This window comes from Labeo rohita, unplaced genomic scaffold, assembly GCF_022985175.1.
Source record: "Labeo rohita strain BAU-BD-2019 unplaced genomic scaffold, IGBB_LRoh.1.0 scaffold_391, whole genome shotgun sequence".
Lineage (NCBI taxonomy): Eukaryota > Metazoa > Chordata > Actinopteri > Cypriniformes > Cyprinidae > Labeo > Labeo rohita.
Genome location: NW_026129309.1, coordinates 32,612 through 57,336, shown reverse-complemented (window position 1 = coordinate 57,336; position 24,725 = coordinate 32,612). Strand labels below are relative to the sequence as shown.

Here is a 24,725-nt window from a genome sequence, read left to right as displayed (position 1 = left end):
CACAGGACGCGTTTATTATTGATATGCATGTAGATTCACGCGCAGTGCGCTGTTATTGCTCACGGCTGAATATTAAACTCATACACTGTGAATCATGCCACACTAGAGCCCTGTAGGAAGCGATACGTCACATGGAGAGCTGTCAGTCAATCCATGCAGTCTATGATTACAGTGACACAGGACAAGCAAATCAGAATCTCAAACGCATAATTGTGACCCTGGACCATAAATAAGTAGCACAAAAGCCAACAACACATTGTATGGGTCAAAATTATTGATTTTGCTTGTATGCCAAAAATCATGAGGATATTAAGTAAAGATCATGTTACATGAAGATATTTTGACTGTAAATATATCACTACTTAATTTTTCATTACTAATATGCATTGCTAAGAACGTCATTTGGACAACTTTAAAGGTGATTTTCTTAATATTTTGATTGATTTGCACCTTCAGATTTCAGATTTCGACATATTGTGCTGTTCTAAAACAACAACAACAACAACATACATCAATGGAAAGCTTATTCATTCAGCTTTCAGGCAATGTATAAGTCTCAATATTAAAAAATGATCCTTATGACTAGTTTTGTGGTCCAGGGTCACATAGTCAAATAGATATGGATATCGCACATTTAGACTGAGAGCAGCATAATATGCTGGGCTGTAGGTGAACACCAAGTGTACTAAAAAACACTAGAGCCGTATGGAGGTGTAATTCAGTGATTTGTACACCAACTATGAACCTAATTGAATAGAGCTGGGGCGACATCTAGTGGTGGGGACATCTTGCATTTTATAAATCGACATAAGTTTGTCCACCTTATCTTATGTTCCAGCGAAGCCATTTCCGTGCAGGCCAGTCCAGGTGTGATGTTTTCATTTCAATATTTAATTTGAATTCAGTGTATATAATATGGTCAAACGGATGTTAAAACGGCTCTAAGTTAAGCAGGCCTATATTTATATGATTCATCTTATTTTGTTAAAATTATTCCCTTTTGGTAGGTTCAGCAATTTTATGTGAACTTTCGACGTATGTAAAAATGTGATGACTGTTCTCCAATAACCTATGTTTGCAAAGTTTGTGTTTGTTTCATATGCGAAGCCTTTTTGAATAATTTTAATCACACAAACAAGGAGCGATTTGTTTACATCTCGTTTATTGTTTATTTAGCCGTCCCCACTTGCACGTCTTTCTTTCGGTTTCGCTTCTTGATGTTGGTCGTTGAATAAACGTTTGACCGTTTTGGGCGCAACAAACTACACATTTCAGCAATAATATCTGGTAACTATATCAACATTCTAAAATACTATAACACTTCAATTTGATCAACTTTTTTTTTTAAAGATGGGCTTAAATGGTACAGTGCCACAAAACACATGCAAACTATCGTCAACACAAGGTGTAAAGATAAGATAAGAAAAACGTTGTCTTTTTTCACCATTACGCACTGTGGAACCATGCGTTTAAGCCCACCTAATGTGTTTCAATGAGGAATCGCTCTAATTACAAACTTTGAGCAATTTTTTGAGTGAAAGTGTTTAATGATAAGTTATTTTTGTGCTTTTACCTTGTTAACCTTTTCCCTTACCTTACTTACTACCTCAATTTACAACTATATTTAGATATTTAGGCCTACAAATTACACACTGTAGCACCATTATATAATGGGTGTCTGCTGATGTTTGGTATTACAAAAATCATAGAGGCATGTCACCTTTACCATGAGGGCACTGTAAAGGTCTATTCTAGCAAAACAGTTTGGCGCGGACAGAAAATATTGTTGGGAGCGAGTGAAGGCCAAGATCAGAGTTGATGCTCATCAGAGACAGGAGACCTTCCTCAGTTCAGCGGTATAGGGCAAGATTTCAGAGTGTTTTTAAGTAGACTGTAAACAAGAAGATATATAATGTTATATAAATGTAAAATGAAAGATGGAAAAATGTGAGGTGAGGTGATCTAAACGTGGTTAGACTAGTGTGTCTTTGTACAGTCCTTACAGGTCATGTGTGGCTGGGGTTGCACTTGCAAATGTTTTACTTCTTTAAAATGCATATATTTTGTGAATAAATCATGATGTGGGCTAAATGGTGCCAGTGTACCATTTAAGCCCAAGCCAGACTTTTGACTTTATTCATAAAATATCTTCATTTTATATTTTAGAGTGAACATCAACTAATTAATACATTTTCAAATGAGAGAGAAACCATGTCCATGTTGAAATTGTAGCTGTTTAAATCATCATTTTGTTGTCATATTTAGGTTGCATTGCATTGTGTTGGCAAAGAAGCTTTTTAATAAGTTTAGTGGGCAACTTTTTTCCTGTTTTGTGTTTTTGGTGTAAGTAAACAAGAATAAATTGGAGCTGAAATATTCACAAGTAACATTACTGATGACTGCATACATATTTTCATTACTAAAACATTTTTGTGGCATTCATAGACAAAGCTTACAGTATGTTTAATGTTTAATATGAAGATTATATTACCTAAAAGCTGTGCTTTTGCTACTGCCTACTTAAAAGTGACTTTATTTGCAGTGTTTAAGCATAACCTCCAATAAATTAATTTTCCTTGTACTGCGTCTAATGTTTTTAGAAAAGCATCTGAAATCAAAGATATGGAGGAGGACACTCCTGATAAAAAGCGTCGCTATGAGAGCAGAAAGGAGGGAGGTGCACCATGTCCCAGCTGTGTGTCCATAAAGTCTACAAATTCAATTGATCGACCCGATAACTTCAGAACTGGAGCTGTGAATCCTGAAGCCACGTGAGAATCTTTTTCCAGTATTGCAGACAAGAACCTGAAACATCAGATAGGCATAAGAAACAATATGATTGCTTTGTCTTATCATTGTACCTCTAGAAGAAAAAGAGGGTGCCATTTTTTTAAATTCTAAGTGTTTCTCCTAAATGCTTACATTAATATTTTAAAAACTGAAGTTGTTTAAATCATCATTTTGCAGTCATATTTAGGTTTTAGGCATTGCATTGTGTTAGCAAAGAAGTCAAAATACAACTTTTTGGGGATTTCTTTTTTTGTTTGTTTGTTTTTTGCTTTTTTAAAGGAAAGGGACCAGTATAAATTGATTTTTGTTGTAATCAACATTATGCTACACATACTGTTGTTTGAGCTTTAAGCTCAATGGGAATTTTAGCATTATACATACAACTTTTCCTTGTACTGTGTCTAGTGTTTTCAGAAAAGCATCTGAAATCAAGGATATGGAGGAGGACACTCCTGCTAAAAAGCGTCGCTATGAGAGCAGAGAGGAGGGAGGTGCACCATGTCCCAGCTGTGTGTCTATAAAGACTACAAATTCAATGGATCGACCCGATAACTTCAGAACTGGAGCTGTGAATTCTGAAGCCATGTGAGAATCTTTTTCCAGTAGTTTCTCTGTACCTCTAGGAGGAAAAGAGGCCAATTTTGTTTTTATTCCAAAATACAATTGAGTTGATATGTTACAAAAATGCAATATCAGGTAAAAATATTTATAACAATAAAATATTTTGGATACAATTATGTTGCTGCTTTAGCTAAGGCCATGCAAATGCACAGATACATCTCAAGTGTTGCTCAAGCACTTGTCCGTTTGGCCTTGGAGTAGATAATTGCAGTGACCACTGAAGCAATGTGAGATTTTTGCCTGTATTAGACAAAGAATACATGCAAATTAGAGAGAGAGATAAAATTTGCTATATACAGTGCACAGCATAAATGTGTACACCCCCTCTAAAACTAAACAAATTCAGCAATTACTCTTAGAAGACATGTTAGGGTTCTTTGGAGATATAATGTTCCAACAAGCCTGCTTGATCAACTACCAAAGAAGAATGTCAAAATTATTTTCTTATCAAAGTGATAAAATGAGTACACCCTCCTGGAACTTACTAAATAAAACTAAAAAGTGTATGTCTAAGGCTATTTTTGATCAACAGATAAGTATATTGAACCAAAACATCAGGAGGTGTTAGGAACATCTGGGCCACAGATTACATCCCGAGACTTATTCATTGCCACTGTCAAGTGTCACTTACTTAACCTTCTGAGGTAAAAGACTGTGAAAATTATGATTTTGAGAAGAAAAGCACACCAGAACAGGTTGCTAATAAATTTTACCCCATTATTTGAGGTATTTATAAATAATTTTAAACAATAGGGCCCTACAATCTTTTTCTATTTTTCCCTAGAAATTCCTGTGTGTTTTTCTGATAATCAAATGAAGGCATTAAACTTTTTTTTTTTTTTAATCAAATGAAAATTTAACTCTTTTATTGTTTTTGCCAAACAGAGGTTTACTGTTAAAACATGGAAGAAAAATTATGTCAATATTCGGTTTAAAAAGTTTTCATAATAATTGTATTTTTTATTTTTTTTTTGTGGTTAATCTTGTAGTAATATTTATTTTTATCATTTAACCCTTTGACACGTACGATCAAACCGGTGTGATCATTCTTGGCTGGTCCCTGAAGCGTACGTTCACATCTGTGTGATTAGAACGTTGAGCGCATCACGTGATCAGCTGCTGAATTCCAATCTGCATTCGCGCTTCGGCTGGCGCTGGGCCAGATCAGATTCGCTGATCTCTTGTCATATTATCGCAACTATTCAGTGTTTTTAACCATATAATGCTTATTTTAGGTTCAAGACATTTAAATACACATAAGTACTAGCAAAACCATACCTTTATAGTTTGTAAAAATACACACTGATGTCTATGGAAGCAGCAATAATGATCTCACAAATATAATCTTATGGCATGTTTTATTAATATCATATACACAATGTGTATGTAACTATAAAGTTTAATCTGCTCTTCTCCCAGTTCACTTACTTTAAGGTCTTTCGGGAGGAGAGGGTGGATTTGAGGGCTGTAAATCCTACAGCTCGGATTCAGCGTGAACTAACATGGCGGTGCTCATCACTCGGTATAGATCAACTAATGCGGTCATTATAAAAGTGTTTAAACTTCTAAATACATTTACTTGCTCATATTTCAGAATCGGAATATCATACATTTCAGAATCCATCGAGCATGTTTGTGAATATTAATAATAAAAAAGAAAACACTAAATAAAATCAATCCGTGTGTCTTACAGCTCTATTGTGGCTGCATTGTTTCACGTGACAAGCATGACGCATTGCCATGGAAACAAAGGCGATACGTTCTAAAATAATGGTTGCCTAAGGGACCGTTCACATATCGTGCCTAAAACACGTGGAAAAAGCTAGGCGCGCCGATTTCTCCTTCTTTCCAAAGCGCTCGGTAGCTTGTGCTCCCATGGCGTCTGCTGTTGCTAAGCAACCATGACCCGCACTCTCAATGAAGACACGGAAGTTTCATCAAAGGACAAATAGATTTCTAGCACTAAAAATCATTTGCTGTAGCTCTGCTACTAAATTTATTTAAAAATGATCAGCTGTTTCTCCATCTTGGCTGAGCTTTCAATGTTGTTACGGGAAAGGATGAAGCTAATTGGTTGGTTCTTGTCACATTACCCGCGGTGCGCTTGCGGCATTCTGAAAAGTTGAGATGTTTTCATCTGGATGCCGGGCGGACGCGCCTGAAAAAAACCGACCGTGTTGCACCACGTGCATGTCGCTTCCGTTATGAACGTCCCCTAAAAAAACTCACCCCAGCTCAGCTAGAATATTTATAACTCACGTGTGAAAGGGTTAATTGTTTTATTTAAATTTGGCAGAAATAGCAATATATAAAGACCTACATTTTACTGTACAAAAGTAATACAAGACTTATATATTTATGTTACGTTAAACTGTACTTTTATTTTGACGGTTTGCCATTTAGTTTCTGTTTACAGTATGATATAATGCTAGTTTTCTCAAATGAATTGGTAAAATTCCCTTGAAATGACTCTCACAGCAAGATTAAGTTTATGTGTTCATGTCATCATATAGTGGGACGCAGAGGCCGAAAATCACAGTGAGCGTCACAAGTACTTCAGTATTTATGTAGTAAACAAAAACGCGTCTCTGCCATTCATACAGTACGTACAGAGACAAATGGAACATGCAGGATTCATATTTAAACTGTCTTTTTGCGGGGCGCTCCCCTAATATAATAGTAGGGGAACACTGCTTATTTACAAAATATATACTTCTGGGAATCCATAATCTGGTCTCAAGAGACCAAGTCAATCATTTCAGATGCAAAAGCATCCAAAATGTTCTGGTATTGCTAGAGGAGGAGTACAGTGAGAAGTGCCTCGTATCCACAGTGATAGTAAAGCTCTTATATGGGGAAGTATGAGTGCTGAAGGTGTAAGGGAGTTGTGTTTATCAATGCGGTCAGAATTCACACACCACTGTGTGATGTAATACAAAAACCTGAAACTGCAGATGCTACCCTCCCCTCATTGCCTGCATTATTGGGCTTTTCTTTCAGTATGACAATGAAGATATTCGTTCTCCCATGGTGAAAATCCTTCAGTGGACATAATTTCATACTTTCAGTCTTAACATTCTTCAGCAGCTTTGGGGGATTCTGTAGAGATGAGCTGAACAAAACTCCCCATTAAAGACCAGAGTATTTAAGGAGGTTGTCCTCCATCACCAGATGTGAAAATATGTCATGAACCTGTACACTCAGTGCCAAGACGAGTCAGAGCAGTGTATTTAAAGTTCTGGAGGACATACTAAGTACTAGAATATTATATATTACATCTAGAGTGTACTTATTTCTGCAATCCTTTACTTATTTTTACTTATTTCATGGAAAATATTGCATAGTATATGTTTAATACATTTACATTTTTCCATTTTCCCAGTAAATATATTAGTGATAATTAAGAAAATACATCTTTTATATTTATTCAGAGGGGGTATACTCATTTATGCTGTGCACTGTACATATTTGTGTGGCATGCCAGCAATGCATATACCTGAAAGATCTCTGTTCTGTATGTCATGAAGTTTAGATGAAATACTGTAAATGTTTTCCTTTTTGAAGGGCCTGCAGTGAGAAAACTGAAGTTACTGGTGACCTGCAGGATTCTTACCAAGCAGTGGATGATGCTGTTAAAACAGTCAAAGCCACTTATAAAACCAGCATGCAGAACAAGCATGAGCGCTTATTTGAGGGAATCAGACTAGAAGAGACCCTCCTAAACACAGTCTACACACAGCTCTACATCATAGAGGGAGAAAGAGAAGGGGTGAATGAAAAACATGAGATTTTACAGATGGAGACAAGAGCCAGAACACAAGACACTCCAATCTACTGCAATGACATCTTTAAACCCTCACCTAAACCTGGATGTGAGGAGGAAGACAAAATAAAGACTGTTCTTACAAAAGGCATAGCTGGAATTGGAAAAACCGTCTCTGTGCAGAAGTTCATTCTGGACTGGGCCGAGGGAAAAGCCAATCAAGATGTAGATTTCATGTTTGTGCTTCCATTTCGAGAGCTGAACTTGATTAAAGATCACCAGTACAGTTTTCACAGACTTCTGCTTGACTTATATCCTGAACTTCAAGATCTGGATCCAAAGATATATGAGAAGTGTAAAGTTGTGTTCATCTTTGATGGTCTGGATGAAAGCAGATTAACACTTATGTTTTCAGATGCTCAAAATGTTTGTGATGTGACTGAGACTTCATCAGTGGGTGTGTTATTGTCAAATCTCATCAGAGGAGATCTGATTCCCTCTGCTCTCATCTGGATCACCTCCAGACCAGCAGCAGTCAATGAGATACCCTCAAAATATATCAACCGTCTGACAGAAATTCAGGGATTTAATGACCCTCAGAAGGAAGAGTATTTCAGGAAGAGAATCAGTGATGAGCATCAATTCAGCAGAATCATCTCACACATCAGAAAATCAAGAAGCCTCCACATAATGTGTCACATCCCTGTCTTCTGCTGGGTCTCATCTACTGTGCTTCAAAACATCCTGAAACAAGATATCAATGCAGAAATCCCTCAAACTCTGACTGAAATGTACATCCACTTCCTGCTTATTCAGATCAACATGAGAAATCAGAAATATGAAGAGATCTATCCAATGAAACCCCTGCAGTTTAACAGAGAAGAGACTATGAAACTTGCCAAATTGGCTTACAATCAGCTGATGAAGGGCAATGTGATATTCTATGAGGAGGACCTGGTTGAGTGCGGCATAGATGTCACTGAAGCATCAGTGTATTCAGGCATTTGCACTGAGATCTTTAAGTATGAATTTGTGAATCATCAGAGGAAAGTCTACAGCTTTATACATCTTAGCTTTCAGGAGTTTCTTGCAGCTCTCTATGTGTTTTACTGCCACATACACAATAACAAGGAAGTACTAAATTCATTTTACAAATCTGAGCAAATGTCTTTGTACATGCTGCTTAAAGCCGCAACTGATAAATCATTGCAGACTGGACGCTTGGATCTTTTCCTTCGCTTCCTGCTGGGCATCTCACTGGAGTCCAATCAGATACTCTTACATGATCTACTGACATACACAGAGAACAACAGAGGGGCCTATTATGAGATCACAGTATATATTAAAGATAGAATTACTGGTGATGAACAACTCTCAGCTGATAAATCCATCAATCTGTTTCTCTGTCTGCTGGAACTGAATAATCATACTCTCTACAGAGAGATTCAGAGGTTTGTGAATTCAGATAAACTCTCATATACAAAACTCTCTCTCCCTCACTGCTCAGCAATAGCCTACATGCTTCAGATGTCAGATGAGGTGCTGAACGAACTGAACCTCATGAAATTCAACACATCAGATGAAGGCAGAAGGAGACTGATACCAGCTGTAAAGAACTGCAGAAAAGCCCTGTAAGCATTTTGCCATTTGTCATTTTGTTTTTTTTTTTTTTTTTTTTTTTTGAAAACAAAAACAAGAAAAAAAGCTGATCCAATTTGCATAACATGTGGAATGTACACTGATCAGGCATAACATTATGACCCCTGACAGGTGAAGTGAATAACACTGATTATCTCTTCATCACAGCACTTGTTAGTGGGTGGGATATACAGGTGCATCTCAAAAAATTAAAATATCGTGAGAAAGTTTCAACATTTCAAAAACTGAAACTTTCATATGTTCTAGATTCATTACATGTAAAGTAAAACATTGCAAAAGTTTAGGGCTTACAGCTCATGAAAGTCAAAAATCCAGTATCTCAAAATATTAGAATATTTACATTAGAGTTTCATTAAATGACCAACCATGAAACCACACTAATGTGGAAGACTGCTTACCTTGACACTCTCCACAAAAAAAGTCACAGAAGGTCATTACTGAATGGGGTGGCGGTTTACAGAGTGCTGTATCAAAGCATATTAAATGCAAAGTTGACTGGAAGGAAGAAATTAGGTAGGCAAAGGTTACCAAGCAACAGTGATGACTGCAAGCTTGAGAATATTGTCAAGCAAAGCAGACTCAAACACTTAGGAAAGCTTCACAAGGTGTAGACTGAAGCCAGAGTTAGTGCATCTAGAGTCACCACGCTCAGATGTCTTCAGGAAAAGGGCTACCAAGCCACTTCTGAAACAGAAACAATGTCAGAAGCATCCTACCTGGGCTAATGAGAAAATGAACTGGACTGTTGCTCAGTGGTACAAAGTCCTCTTTTCATGTTGAAATCATGATCCCAGAGTCTGGAGGAAGACTGGAGCGGCACAAAATCCAAGCTGCTTGAAGTCCAGTGTGAAGTTTTCGAAGTCAGTGTTGATTTGGGGTGTTGTTACGTCTGCTCACGTTGGTCCATTGTGTTTTATCAAGACCAAAGTCAATGCAGCCATCTACCAAAAGATTTTGCAGCACTTTATGCTTCCATTTGCTGATAAGCTTTATGGAGATGCTAGCAGGACTTTAGCACCTGCCCACTGTGCCAAAACCACTTCCAAGTGGTTTGCTGACCATGATCTTACTGTGCTTGACTGGCCAGCCAACATGCCTGACCTGAACCCCATACTGAATCTATAGGATATTTTTGAAAGAAAGATGAGAAACAGTCAATCCAACAATATACAGACAAGCTGAAGGCTCAATAGTGCCTCAGCAGTGCCAAAGGCTGATCACTTTTAATGCAACACCTCACTGATTCTGTAATTTGTGCTAGGAGCAAGTGATTTTCTGTAATTTGTGCTACCAACCAACCAAGTATTGAGTGCATAAATGAACATACTTTAAATAACTTTTCTGTTTCGCAAATCCTTTTTTAAATTGATCTTAGGACATATACTAATATTTTGAAATACTGGATTTTAGAATTTCATGAGCTGTAAGCTCTAATCATCAAAAAAAAAAAAAAAAAAAACACTTTTGAAATGTTTTACTTTACATGTAAAGAATCTACATTTTTTAGATGCACCTGTATTAGGCAGCAAGTATACATTTTGTCCTCAAAGTTTGTGTGTTAGAAGCAGGAAAAATGGCCAAGTGTAAGGATTTGAGTGATTTTGACAAAGGCAGAGGGCGTATAGGTCTGCATAGTGGCAGACCAGTCAGGGTGTCCTTGCTGACCCCTGTCCACCGCCGAAAGTGCCAACAGAGGGCACATTAACATTAGAACTGGACCACAGAACAGTGGATGAAGGTGGATGGCATGGTGCGTGTGCATGGCTTACCTGGAGAATGCATGGCACCAGGATGCACTTGGCAAGCCAGTGGAGGCAGTGTGATCCTTGGGGCCATGTTCTGCTGGGAAACCTTGGGTCCTGCCATATGTGTGTATGTTACTTTGACACGTGCCACCTACCTACGCATTGTTGCAGATCATATACAACCTTTCAAGGAAACAGTATTCCCTGGTGGCTGTGGCCTCTTTCAGCAGGATAATGCATCCTGCCACACAGAAAAAAATGATTCAGGAATGGTTTGAGGAGCACAATAATGACTTTGAGGTGTTGACTTGGCCTCCAAATTTCCCAGATCTCAATCCAATCAAGCATCTGTAGCATGTGCTGAACAAACAAGTCTGATCCATTAAGGCCCCACCTCACAACTTACAGGATTTAAAGGGTCTGCTGCTAACATCTTGGTGTCAGATACCACAGGGGTCTAGTGGAGTTCATTCCTCAGCGGGTCAGGGCTGTTTTGGCTGCAAAAGAGGAACCCAATATTAGGACAGTGGTCATAACATTACGTCTGATGTTTGAACTGTCAAACAAAACTGTCAAACAAAAACCTGACCTGGAGTCAGTCACCTTTTATCATAAAGTTGCATTTTTTATATTAGACAATCACTGTGCCTTGTCACAGATTAGCAAGTTGTCTAAACATGGACTGAGCTGTAAACGTGTAGGACAACATGTTGAGATCAAACTGTTCTGTGACCTTCTTATTTGTGTGGGTATTTTGTAAAGTGTTCACTAACCATTTACTGTTTCTTTTAGACTGTCAGGTTGTAAACTCACTGATCAGTGTTGTGAAAGTGTGGCTACAGCTCTACAATTAAATTCCTCATTGAGAGAGCTTGACCTGAGTAACAATGACCTGAAAGATTCAGGAGGGATGCTGCTCTTTGATGCACTGAAGAGTTCAAACTGCCAACTGGAAAAACTGAGGTTTGCTTGTCAGATTCTTTGTATATTTATGTTTTCATTACATTTTACCAACAGTATATAAAGAACATATACGTTGGATACAAGTCAAAAAGTGTATATGTTCAAAGATACAGATTTTTACCTATGAACACGAGACTGTTTTCTCAGATAAAAATCTTTACTTTGTCACAATTAATTACAGCCAAAGTATGAGCACATTTTACTGAAAGTCACAATGATCACTAAAAGCATGTATAATTTACTCTTTAATTTAGATTGTCCATCTGTAATTTAACTGACCGGTGTTGTGGAAGCCTGGCTTCAGCTCTTCAATCATCAAACTCCTGTCTAAAGGAGCTGGACCTGAATAACAATAACTTGAAAGATTCAGGAGTGAAGCTGCTGTCGGATGCACTGAAGAGTCCAAACTGCCAACTGGACAAGCTGAGGTAATTTTAAAATATTAATACAACTATAAATACATACATACATCAATTTCTACCTTTGATGTCTGTCATTGTAGATTATCTGGCTGTATGGTGACAAAGGAAGGCTGCTCTCATCTGGCTACAGCTCTGAGTCTAAACGTCTCCCGTTTGAGAGAGCTGGATCTGAGCTATAATCAACCTGAAGATTCAGTGCTCATTGCTAGAAAGGAGGATCCAAACTGCAAACTGGAAAATATCTGGTATGATGGACACCTTTTATTTGAATGTAATCTTATATGATTTCATTCATGAACTCTAAATTAAGGGACTGAGTTGATGTGTTTAAACAAGTCCAGTGGTAAAGAGAATGCACAAGTCCAAACAAATGTAACAGATCTTCTGAAAATGAGGTGCCATGCTCAAGATATTCCAGCAGGAGAAAACAATTCAATTCAGCATTTATATAGGTAATATTTTTCCTATTAAAGCTAGAATAGACAGTTTTGTCACCTAGCAAAACTACAAAAAAAAAAAAAAAAAAAAAAAAAAACTTTTCCAACATGTTTTCTGGGGCCACACCTCCCCCAACTTAAACATCTCGCAAATGCATGTCTCAACAGGTTTCTACTTTTTATAAAAGGTGCAACATATTAAGTATATGCCAAACGGTTCAGACGGTTCTTGACCAGTAGGTGTTGCATCACAAATGGGTAACAACTTTAGATTACGTTTGGTCGTAGTCTCAAAAAGTGAATGCATATTTTAAATGTGTTTTAAGAAGGCATATTCTGTGAGAGGAATACTGCTATGAAATTGTATGCCGTTTAAAGGGGAAATATGAATTAAATTTACATGGCAGTACATCTATTAATGTGCTGACGAATAAAATTAAATACCATATAGTCGCCCAAAGGTTGTGTTGTATGTGTATGAGAGCACAAATATGAGCGACGAGTGAACGGTCTTTACTTGAAAGAGCCATGAGGCGAAGCTGCTAGAAAAGGAACGTTTTATATAACGTTATTCAAATAACGTTAAACGACGTCAATTTTAGTTTGGTCCAGTTAATGTATAATATCTTTTTGTCTCGTGTTTACCAGAACAGCAGCGTATAACTTAGCAGCAGCTTCTCTTCTATTTACACTGTCATTTAGAAGGCGGGAGTTCTGTTACTAGAGCCTTAGAGTTTTACTGTACTGTACATTCACAGTAACAGGAGTTACACGTACAAGAGACACATCCATTTGTAAATTGAATTAAAAACGGTCTGTTTTGATGCTTGATACTGCAAATAGGTATTTCTTAGTTTAATTCATGTATTATTCTATATACAACACGCTGGTTTGTAGTGCAGATATAGTTTTACCCTAGATTGCCTGTAGTAGCTATTGAAGCAGAAGTCCATGTTGTAAAATTAGGAGATATATATATATATATATATATATATATATATATATATATAATTTGTGGCAGGTCTACCTAGTAATGAACTGAAGGAATTCAGATTGAATGTTTTTGATGGAGGATTAAACTTTGACATTTTTCTTTTCTTTCAGGTTAGGTGCCAGCATGATTTGGCAGTGTAAGTTGTGTCACATGATCCTTCAGAAATCATTCTAATATACTTATTTTTTTTTAATAATGTTAATAAAGTTTCAGCTTTGCTTCACAGCAGTAAATTACATTTTAAAATGTATTTTACAAACAGTTTAAACAGTTATTTTAAAACTCTTTGACACTATTAGTGTTTTACTGTATTTTCGAGCACATGCAGCCTTGGTGAGCTAAGGAGTCTTCTTTGTGAACATTTACAAATTGTAATGTTTACAAATTAGACAAGTACTGTATGTCATTATGTGAGTAATGTTTTAAATAATGTTTAGTTTCTTACAAAGACCAATTGTTTTGTTTCAGAAGACCTCACTACATCGCCAAGCACGAGTGAACCACCAAGGGTGTTAGTGACCAAGGGATCATGGGTCTTTAGTGTTCTACTAAAGAAAGTAAGTTTCTAACTTTTATTTAAGGAACTAGGCTTTTTTAGGCTTTGAGTTTAGTGTAAGTTTAATTTTAAGTTTAATGTACAATGATCATGTACAGTTTTGCTCATAAGTTTACATACCCCTTGCAGAATACCCAAAATGTTATTTTTTTTATTTAGTACCGACCTGAATATTTTACAAAACAGATGTTTATTTAAACTCCACGGAACCAAATAATGACTGAATTTATAAAAATGACTCCATTCAAAACTCCATTTGAATAATCAAACAAGAAAAATGTACACATTCAAAACATTCCAGTTCAAAAGTTTACACCCCCCGGCTCCTAATGCATTGTGTTGCCTACTTAGCTATTACAAAAGGTGAAAACATTTACTGATACTTATGTATGAGTCCCTCAGTTGTTCTCATTGTTAAATAGATGGATCTCAAAATCATACAGTCACATTTAGAAAGTGTTCAATTATGTAGAAGATGCTGAAAAAAACAATGTGCAGGAGCTGGAGGATTTTTCTGAAGAACAGCAATCAGATGAACTGCTCAGGACAAACAAGGAACTTAAGATAAAAAAGATAAAAACAGTCGTGAATCATTCAGGAAATGACACAGTGTTGAGATTCAAGGGTATGTAAACTTTTGAACATGGTCATTTAAATTAGATATTATTTTGTCTTGTGGAGTATATAAACATCTGTAGTGTTCAATGGTTTATTCCTAATCCTTGCTTTCTGACCTAAACAAATTTAACATGGCTGTACTAAAAGGATTAGTTGACTTCCAGAATCACAGTTTACTGATAATTTACTCACCCCTATGTCATCCAGAATGTTCATGTCTTTCTTTCTTCAGTCAAAAAGAAATTAATGTTTTTGAGGAAAACATTCCAGGATTTTTCTCCATACAGTGGATTTCAAGGGTAGTCAGCGGACTGAAGATTAAAAATGCAGTTTAAATGCAGCTTTAAGACCCAGATGAGTCCTCTGCAATCTGACTTTGCTGCAACATGGAACCATTGCATTATTGAGACACTATTGTCCTATTTAATACTGTAAAGTTGCTTTGACACAACCTGTTGTGTAATTAACACACTGTTTAAATAAACATGATATTAGACTTGATATTGGTTATTAATTTCTGTTTGTATCTCTCTCTTATTTATTCAGGAGGAGTCTGATGAACCAGATCTTGGAGATGTTCAGGGGATCATTTGCTAGATCTAGATCCAAACTACAACACAGCTGACATCAGGGATTCTCATCTTTTGAATGAGTGACACTTGTTTGCACAATTATTGTCTGCTCTAATTTTTTGGCCTTTTCACTAACAGCAGTTATTGAATGTAAACCCGTAAAAAGAAATAATTTTGTAAAATGTTTGCATTTGTCATTTTACTGTTGCTGCGGTCTTGTTCTTTTCAGTTTAAAGCCAGATATCCTTGTACACATTGCCTTTACAGGTTTTCCTTGATATAACACATTTACTTGACTCTTGTTAGTGATGAGGCTAGGCAATTTAGGGCAAAAAAAGCTTTTGTTTTAAAAGGTTTAAAAGACTTATTTCATTTATCGAAATGTACCAAAGTACATCTGCATTTGATGTTTGTTAATGAAATGCTTTTGTATTTTGAGGTTGTAAAAGTTTTGTGGTGTTGTGGAAAATGTTTAAACTCTACAGTGTGTAGAAATTAATTTTCCACAATTAACAATATATTGTTGTATTTTAAATATTCATTTTCACTGTGTTAAATGGAAGCGGTTAAGAAAATTCTGTTCAATAAACGTCATTAAGTTTTTTGAGTTACTTGTACTCAATGTTTTTAAGGCTTATCGGGGTTTACAGTTTACCCTCACTTAAAAGGTTAAAGGAATACCACAGAATACTCCGAAAATATAACAATTAAGGGCCACAGGTTTATTACAGGATAGTCCTAGTATTACTGCAGAAATATGACTATAGTAATGCAAGAATATTACAGCAATATTACATACTGTACAACACAGAATCCTGTGGTAAATACTACAGAAATGTGAAAGTAATACCACACGTTACCACAAGAATATTACAGCAATATTACATACTGTACAACAAAATTCTGTGGTAAAATGTCCCAAAAAACAACACAATACTACACAATTACCACACAAATCATATATGGTTCTTTTTATGTATTATCATATGGAATACCACAGGACATTTTTGTAAGGGGCATCATAATTACAAATTAAACCACTTTATTTGTGTGCTGTAACCCAGATCTTAAGAATCCATACGATTTGCGAGGACCAGAACCAAATTCAAGGTTTTGTCCGGCGATCTTCATCGACATTTCTCTCAGCAGCGAGTCCAGCAGCAACAGCCATAAACCCGTGCTAAAGTGCATTTTGCGACAGGAAAATCGGACGTTCATTGGCTCTCGCCTGCATTCGTCACAGATTACGACATGCCGTGTTTCTGGTGAGATGTGTTGGAATGACGCGCGGGCGCCTTCGAGGAGTGGATCAAGACAATAATCTGGATAATATTTTCCGCGATTAACAATTTAAATTCTGCTCTCATCCTACTGCACCTCAAACCTACTGTATTCCGCCAGAGAGGACTGCGGCTTCAAACGCATCGTTATTTGGATTACTGTTTTGTATGGCTGTTGACATTTTTGCAATAAATAAATGATTGTGATTGCACTTTCCGGTTTTTTATATTTTTGTTACTTTCAGTCATAGTTAACGTTAGGTTTAGAGGTAGAAGTGGGATTAGCGACTATAAAAAAAATATTTTTAGATATATTTTCAGATTGTGTGTTTATGTATTGAACCTACCCTGTAACTTCGTTGAACAAGAGGGGAACAATCGCCACTTTAATTTACAGCCCGCAGAGAGCACAATTACCCTGTAACTACATGGAACAAGAGTATAATTTCCCAGTAATTTTAAAAATCTTACGTATAGATACACCAAACTTAGGATTTAATAGAACAGGTACCTGTTAAGTTTTTAAGTAATTCCATTATAAATTATTTGTAGGATATCTGTTTGCTACCCCGTTATTACCCAAACGTAACATATTGCTCCCTTATACTTACACGTAGGTACAATATAAATACTTGCGCAGTTCTTTGCAGGTTGTATATCTGGTTGTTACCCCCGAATTACCAAAACGTAACATAGCCTATTGTTCTCTTATACCTACACATACGTACTAATAGGTACACTATAATTACAGAAACGTACACCGTAAATTCAGTATACTTATGTAGTTCTTTGCAGGTTGAATATCTGGTTTGTTATCCCCTTATTACCCAAATATAATATATAAAAAATAGGTGCTTGGCATCTAACAAAATACAAAAATTGTCTAGTAAAGAATTGACAGCATTATATATATATATATATATATATATATATATAATTTAATGATTATTTTATTTATTTGTTGTATTGTATTTATTTTGATTTTTTTTGTTTTTGGTAAGTCAGACAAATGGCACATTATGCACATTATGCATTATGTTTTTTTTTTTTTTTTTTTTTGACAGTCTGGATCACGGGGGAGAGAACATGATTAAAGCAGGACTACAAAAATGTAGGTCTGCACACACACATTATTTTCACAGTACACTATTTTATACATAATCAAAATAAGGTTTCAAGAATAAAATGTTTTGACTGTGTACATGCAGTCAGAAATACTTTTGTGGAACCGAAAAGTAGATCCAAGGCCAGTTTCATTCTTCAAGATAGTTAGTGTTATTATTTCTTCTCTTTTCTTGTGTGCAGATTTCTGTGATCTCACACTGGATCCAAACACGGCACACAATCGTCTCTCTCTTGTAGAGGGCAACAAAAAGTTGTTATGTAATTCAAAACTGATGTCATATCCTGATCATCCAGAGAGATTTGACTACCTTCAGCAGGTTCTGTGTAAAGAGCGTCTGTCTGGACGCTGTTACTGGGAGGCTGAATGGAGTGGAGAGGGTGACATGGCAGTTTCATATAAAAGAATCAACAGGAAAGATTTTGGCTGCTGGTTTGGAGGCATATTATTATTATAACACATTATTATGATGCAATTTATATTAATTGTAATAAATAAACAATTTGTTGAACGCATCTAGTATGTGTAACTTTGTCACATTTACGTTTAGCCAAGTAACGGTTTCTTTCTGCAACTGGTAGCCCTAAATAGCACTGGCTAGACATAGTTTTAACTTGCTAGCTAATGTAATGTACTTATTTATTAGGGGCCAAGCACTGAAGGTGCAATGGCATTTATTGTATCCGTTAGATTTCTTCTTCTTCTTTTTCTGCTTCTTATTCCACTCTTGAGTCTGTGGCAGCCCATAGAACCATTTGCGGGAAAGCTGTGAAATTTGGCACACTGATAGAGGACATTAACCATAGCAAATTTGGAGTCTCTAACTCAAACTCTTTAGTGCCACCACTTGTCCAAAGTGTCAATAATTTTATGCTAATAACTTTTGAACCATAAGGCACAGAATGAAAAGTCCAAAATAAAAGACCCCGTCAGGTTTAGTCTTTTTCTATAATTTTTTTGTTTGTAAAACCTAATTTTTCAAAGTTGTAATAGACGGTTTGTCTGATTTTCATGAAAATTGGCTCAGATCATCTTCAGACCATGTTGGCAAAAATTTATGGAGTTGATTAGTCAAACCGCGGTCGAATAACACGCGGATGAATTCTACGCAAAGCACATAAAAATGGATGTGAGGCTATATCTCCACAACGGTTTGGCGTATTGAGACCAAACTTGGTGTGTGTTATAACAAGCATGACCTAAGGTGTTTCGGCGCAGTGCCACCTAGTGGTCTGGAAATATGAAAAATACTTTCATTTTGCTTATAACTTCTGAATGGTTTGGCCAAAAATCACAAAACTGGTCTATTTAAATTCAGTGCATCATGCTGAGTCAAACCATACCCAGTTTTCCCATGTCAGCCATTTTGGGTGTCGGCCATATTGAATTTTGTCCAAAAATGCTATAGTTTACGAACGCATTGGCGTATCGTTACAAAACTCTGTTTGTATCTTTGGCACCATGCCCTGACAGTACTGAAAAATTTGGGGGGCAGCGCCACCTTGTGGTCAAACGTTATAAAGAAATTTCTAATAAAGCTAATAACTTCTGCTTACATTAGCCTTATTATAATGAAAGTGATCTAGATTCCTTGGATCATGCCAAGAATACTGATACCAATTATGTCATAATTGGATAAACTTCCTGTCTGCCATTTTGATTAATGTTGAAAACCTATTTTTTCGAACTCCCCCTAGACGGTTAGTCCGATTTTCACCAAATTTGACTCAGATCATCTTCCAAGCTTTCTGGAAAAAAGTTATGGATTTCGTGTTGATATACAAAACCATGTTCGTTTACTGTATCAAATAATTTGCTGGAAATATGCTGAACTACATCTGAGGCTGTATCTCTGCAAAGCTTTGATATATTGACACCAAATGTAATATGTGCCATTGTCACCTCACACTGACCACGCCACATCAATTTGGTAACAGTGCCACCTATTGGCCAGAAGTAATACACCATCCATTAAACATTAATAACGAAATTTACGAAAATGCTAATAACTTCTGATTACATTAGCCTATTGTAATCCTGAGAACACACATACCATGGCTGCGTTCGAAACCGCATACTCAATAAGTAGGTACTTAATTTAATAACTACCTATTTAACCAGCGCTAAAAGAGTAGGTACTCAACTGCCAAATCTTGTTGAGTATGAATGCGATCCGCCATGTTGACGTTATCATCTGACCTATGACGTTAAAACAAGCGCAACAGCTTAAAAGATGTGAACGCCTGGTTTAATCTGTTTTTAAACATGTTGACATTTATAAAATTTTCATTTTGTAGTCTTGCTAAAGAAACAGCTGCCCTTTTATTGTTATTGCATAACCAATACATTTTGGGCTGATTCAAGTTTTTATATTTTTAACAATACTAATATGACCCACTGGTTAATCCTTAATGATAATTATTTTTATTACGAAAACCCAAAACGTTATTTCTGTTTTTTTTTCTGTTGAATGTGTTATTAATTTAAATAATTTTTTTTAATGTGCAAAAAATTAATGATTTTGTAATTTTTTTCTGTGCACATACTATGATGTATGAAAACTGGATTGTTCATAAATCTGTTTTATAAGGTCTGCAGTAATAATAAAATAAAAAAAATAAGAACGACAGGTGCACAAACACCTCATAGACAGTAACACAACAACCATACCAAGTACGTTTTTGTTCGTGTTTGCAAGGCTTGCAATATCTGCACAAAAGGAAACGTCAGGCAGCTGCTGGAAGATCTCATCATTGGAGAAGACTGTGATTTTATGCTCAAAAAATGTAAGTGTTTCAAGGTAAGGATTACCTCTGAATGCATTGCTAGCCCACCCCAACACTTATGAACAATAATAATGATAAATGCTGACCAATAATTAATTATATTTTTGAGTAAAACAAGCAAAATTTAATTTTTGTCATGTGCCATAGCTAAGCATGACTACATAATAGATCTACCAAGGCAAATACATATTAGTTTTCAGTCAAGTCATGAATTAGTTAATGAAACAATTATATTTTATTTACTGGCAACAACAGAAAACATGAATAAATGAGAAAAGAATAAATAAAAGTAACCATGGCAATAAATAATGACACATGGAACAAAGCTTTATTCAAATTATTGTTCTGACAATCATGTATTTACATTCAGTGAACCCACATTCTATTGCCATCTCAACACAGCTGTGGCAGTTCTGCAGCTGGCCACCGTGCCCACCTTCATCTGTCTTTGCTGGGGTCACTGTAATAAGAGCACTGTAAGTCACTCTGCATGAAAGCATCTGCCAAATGCATAAATGTAAATGTTACTTTTGTAAATTCTTTTTTTTTATGTCTTGGGCACAAACGCACAATAAAGCTGATCATTTCTTAAAGTTTATTTCGTCAAGGAACTACTTTTATATAAATGCTTACATACATTTCATATTTTTATTTGGGGCTTTAGAGGGTTAGTTCATCGAAAAATATAAATTCAGTCATTATTTACTCGCCTCCACACTGTCCAGTCCTTGTGTCTGTTTTTTTTTTTTTGTTTTTCTGAACACACAAGGTGATTTTGGTTAAGTCTGTTCTGCTGGTGTCTGTTCATTCAACATCAACTGTTCGTCAATGGAGCCTGAGTTTCAGAAGCTTTATGACAATATTTGATGATGCTTTTGAAGCTTCTGAAACTCAGGGTCCACAGACCGATGAAACCAGCAGAACAAACTTGACCAAAATCACATCCTCAGTTTCTTTTAGTCTTTTTCGAGATGCTCTCACTGACTCTGAGCTCACTGATGATGAAGAGGCCACAGCAGCATCTGGTCCAGATGAGGGAACAAGGACAGATGGAGTGATGGAGGTGTCTCATCCACGGCACTAGACCATTTCCAGGATGCTGCTGTGGATTTCTCCTTTCTCAGTGCACACCAGTCTGCCAACATTTCAGATCATACAAAGATGCACAAATATAATACAAAATTGTCACTGCATAATATCATTTGATCTCTGTATTAGAAGTAACAAAATGTTCTTACTTTATATTTTTATATCAGGATTTCCTTTTTTTCCCCCACAAATGCCGCCATCATGATTCATTGCAGGTCCTGCTCCACCACAAAAGATCTGCAGCAAAGGCACAGAAATCAAGTATCAGAAAAGTGATGTAATAGCTCTGTTTGAAATTACAATAATTGAAACAAACTACAACTTAAGATTTAAAAAATGTTTTCATTTGGATTCAGTTACCTCTGTGATTTCTACTACATTTACATGTTGAGGTAGTTGTTGATGTGTTAACTGACTTTTTATCCAACACAATTGCTCCTCAATATATCAACAGTATTATGGACAAATGAAATAAATAACTCATATTTAGTTACTTCATGTATGTATGTTTATTTACATTACTTGCATTCAACCAAAGCAGTGTTGACAACAGTGAATTCTACATAATAAGCACATATAAGGTACATCACTCACTCAGATGTATGTTTTATGTTGTGATGTGCTTATCTGCAATTCTTTTAGAACATTTTCCTGTCAGATGTTAAAAAGACATTTAGTAATCACCTTTAAGATGTATGTGATTTGTGTAAATCAACTTTGGAGACGTACGTGTGTTTATTGGAGCTCTACTGTTCGATATACATAATAAATCGTCTTTTCACAGCAAAAATATGCTATGCTGTTTAACGTCTTTACACCTTGCTACCTTACTAGTAGGTCAACAAATACGATTTTAACACAAGGAACCGTGTTTTGGTTTGTAATACTCACATTTGTAAACACCCTCGTCACGGTTCTCAATCACGTTCGATGATGACTTATTGCTCTCCTGTGGAATCTTGGGATTGAAAATTATCCATCGATGAACACTCCAAAATCTGGGCTGAAGCAGTAGGACATCCGGGAATTTCTCGCCTACTCTTTTAGCTTTCAAAGGTACTTCTTTCTTCATGTGCTCTTTTTGCCTACTATATAGTATGATAGTAGGCATATTCGGATGCACTTTAAGTAGATGTACGTTCGAATCTCGCGAGAATTAGTGCTTTTGCCTACTAATTCTCGCCTACTCTTTTATGAATACTAAGGATTCGGACATACTTATTCGCTCGCCTACTGCTTTTCCCCTACTATATAGTAGAGAAGTAGGCAGTTTTGGACGCAGCCCATATATACCATAGTTGGCCGAACTTCCTGTCTGCCATTTTGATTAATGTTGAAAACCTACGTTCCCCTTCAAGGCAAGGCAAGTTTATTTATATAGCACATTTCATACACAAAGGTAATTCAAAGTGCTTTACATAAAAGGAAATAGAACAATCATAAAAACATTGATCACTGTTACGGGTGGTGCTGGATGGACGAGACGGAAACAAGATACGCAACAAACAATTACTTTAATATAAATCTTCATATGACTCAGGCAGGAACAGGCAGGAACACAACGAGACATCCACGCACACAATACAATACCGATAGAGAACTCAAGATACAGACAGACTTATAAAGGGTGATAGATAATTACAGACAGATGAAGGGGATAATGATAATGAGGACTAAACCAAAGTAAGCAGAACGACAGGGTGAGACAATGGGAGAAACCAATGACAAGAACTGACATGAAGGTGACATTACGCCCCCCTCCGAATAGCATAGCGAATAGCGTATAACATAGAAAGGGGAGGGTAGGTGGGCGGTTCAGGAGACCATGGCTGGAAAGACAGTTCAAGGAAACACAAAACAGTCCAGGGGGGTGACGAAGGTGGGAGGAGCCAAGGAGGAAACAGGAGGGACCCGGAGCAGAAGGAACCAAGCAGGACCCAGAACGCAGCCATGATGATGACCCACAGTGGAGCCGACGGAGGGAGGAGCCATGGTGGAGGAAGGGCTGATGACTTCAGGGGGCTGACCAACAGAGGCGGAGCAGCTGGCGGAGGAACCCGAGGCGGAGACGGAGAGCCAAAGATCCTGGGTGACACCGAGGATCCGAAGGGCCAAGGCGGAGCCCTAGGCTCTGGCGACCAAGGCGGAGGCGGAGATCCGGAGGACCACGGTGGAGCCGGAGCGACAGAGGATGGAGGCTGTGCCAGAGGGAGGGAGGAGTCCTTAGGAGCCAGCGGGACGGAGTGACGAGGCGCAGCCGGAGGAGCAGAGTCCTGAGGTGACGGAGGGACGACGACTGACCAGGGCGGAGCCGGAAAGACGAGGGAGCCCGGTGAAGCTGGTGGACCGGCGGGCGACGATGAAGACGAGGGCGCTGAGAGCCGTGGTGGAGCCGCAGGGTCGGAGGGCCAAGGTGGAGTTCTGGACTCTGAGGCTGGAGCCATGACACTGATGGAAGCTGGCAGACCCGCGGCGAGCCCACTGCACAGGTGGTGGGCTGAGGGTGAGCAGAGGGGCTGTCAGGGGACAGCGGTGACCATACAGACATTGACATGGGCAGAAGAGGGAAGGTGGGTGGGAATTCCAGACAGGCAGGTATATCATAACAGGTAGATATTTCCGTAAAGAAGTCTATTAAATCCCCAGAGTTATGTTCCAAATCACCCCCAGCGGTGGTGCAGTGGGCAGGGCTCTCCATAGCATTCTCTTGCTCCATGTCGCAATCCACCGTCGCGGTAGCAGTGGCCGGCTCTCGCACCTGGTCGGACGAAGCAGATTAGAGTTTCACTTATCCAAAGATGTTCTGAGGGCAGAAAGGAAAATGATTGGTTTATAGAATCAACCAATGAAATTGAAGCAGAGGCGGGGTCAGGAAATTTGGACGTGTGGAGGGAACACTTCAGACAGAAAGGTTATTAATGCTTCGTGGGAGGCATTAGCTGCAAGGTAAGTGAATTTACCATGTATTTTATTTAAAAAATAATAATAAATCAACATAACTCTAACGTTTACTGAGATAATTAGCCGGCAAAGACGCACAGAACAAATAATCATCGACTACATATCATATCATATGCATTTTCATTCAACTGCTTTATCAGTCGATCGCACCAAAGCTGCTTATGGGGTAGATTGAGTAAAACATGCTTTTCCAATGCTACCGCGCTGTCTGTGATACCGATATGAGCGACAACAGAACTCGTTCAAATCTCCGTGAGATTTAATTAGTCAGTTAGCGCTAGTATTAACATTAGCGCTGCTCTCAGGTCAGGAGTAAAAATAACAGTACTAAACTGAATTATGCGCT

The 24,725-nt window shown here is 37.4% G+C and overlaps 1 protein-coding gene across 2 annotated transcripts; it reads left to right on the top strand.

The window, feature by feature from the left end:
- Positions 1-787: 787 nt before the first annotated feature.
- Positions 788-15,751, top strand: LOC127160575 (NACHT, LRR and PYD domains-containing protein 3). 2 transcript variants are annotated; one of them, XR_007826784.1, is made up of 10 exons: positions 788-867; positions 2,601-2,771; positions 3,196-3,375; positions 6,976-8,805; positions 11,371-11,541; positions 11,796-11,969; positions 12,044-12,208; positions 13,505-13,530; positions 13,863-13,951; positions 15,115-15,166. XR_007826784.1 is itself a non-coding variant. In XM_051103213.1 (10 exons), the coding sequence occupies exons 1-10, from the start codon at positions 830-832 to the stop codon at positions 15,163-15,165; spliced, it is 2,892 nt and encodes a 963-aa protein (XP_050959170.1). In that variant the 5' UTR covers positions 788-829; the 3' UTR covers positions 15,166-15,751. The 2 variants fall into 2 exon arrangements, 1 of the variants encoding a protein (XP_050959170.1); XM_051103213.1 differs by having other exon boundaries at positions 13,866-13,951; positions 15,115-15,751.
- Positions 15,752-24,725: the final 8,974 nt, after the last annotated feature.

What these genes read in the sequence shown, in the direction of transcription:
- LOC127160575 (XM_051103213.1), top strand. Translation starts at nt 830, where the DNA reads ATGTTCCAGCGAAGCCATTTCCGTGCAGGCCAGTCCAG. An exon ending in TGCAAACTGGAAAATATCTG is followed by an intron (nt 12,209 to 13,504) that starts GTATGATGGACA and finishes CTTTTCTTTCAG; the next exon opens with GTTAGGTGCCAGCATGATTT. An exon ending in TTAGTGTTCTACTAAAGAAA is followed by an intron (nt 13,952 to 15,114) that starts GTAAGTTTCTAA and finishes TTATTTATTCAG; the next exon opens with GAGGAGTCTGATGAACCAGA.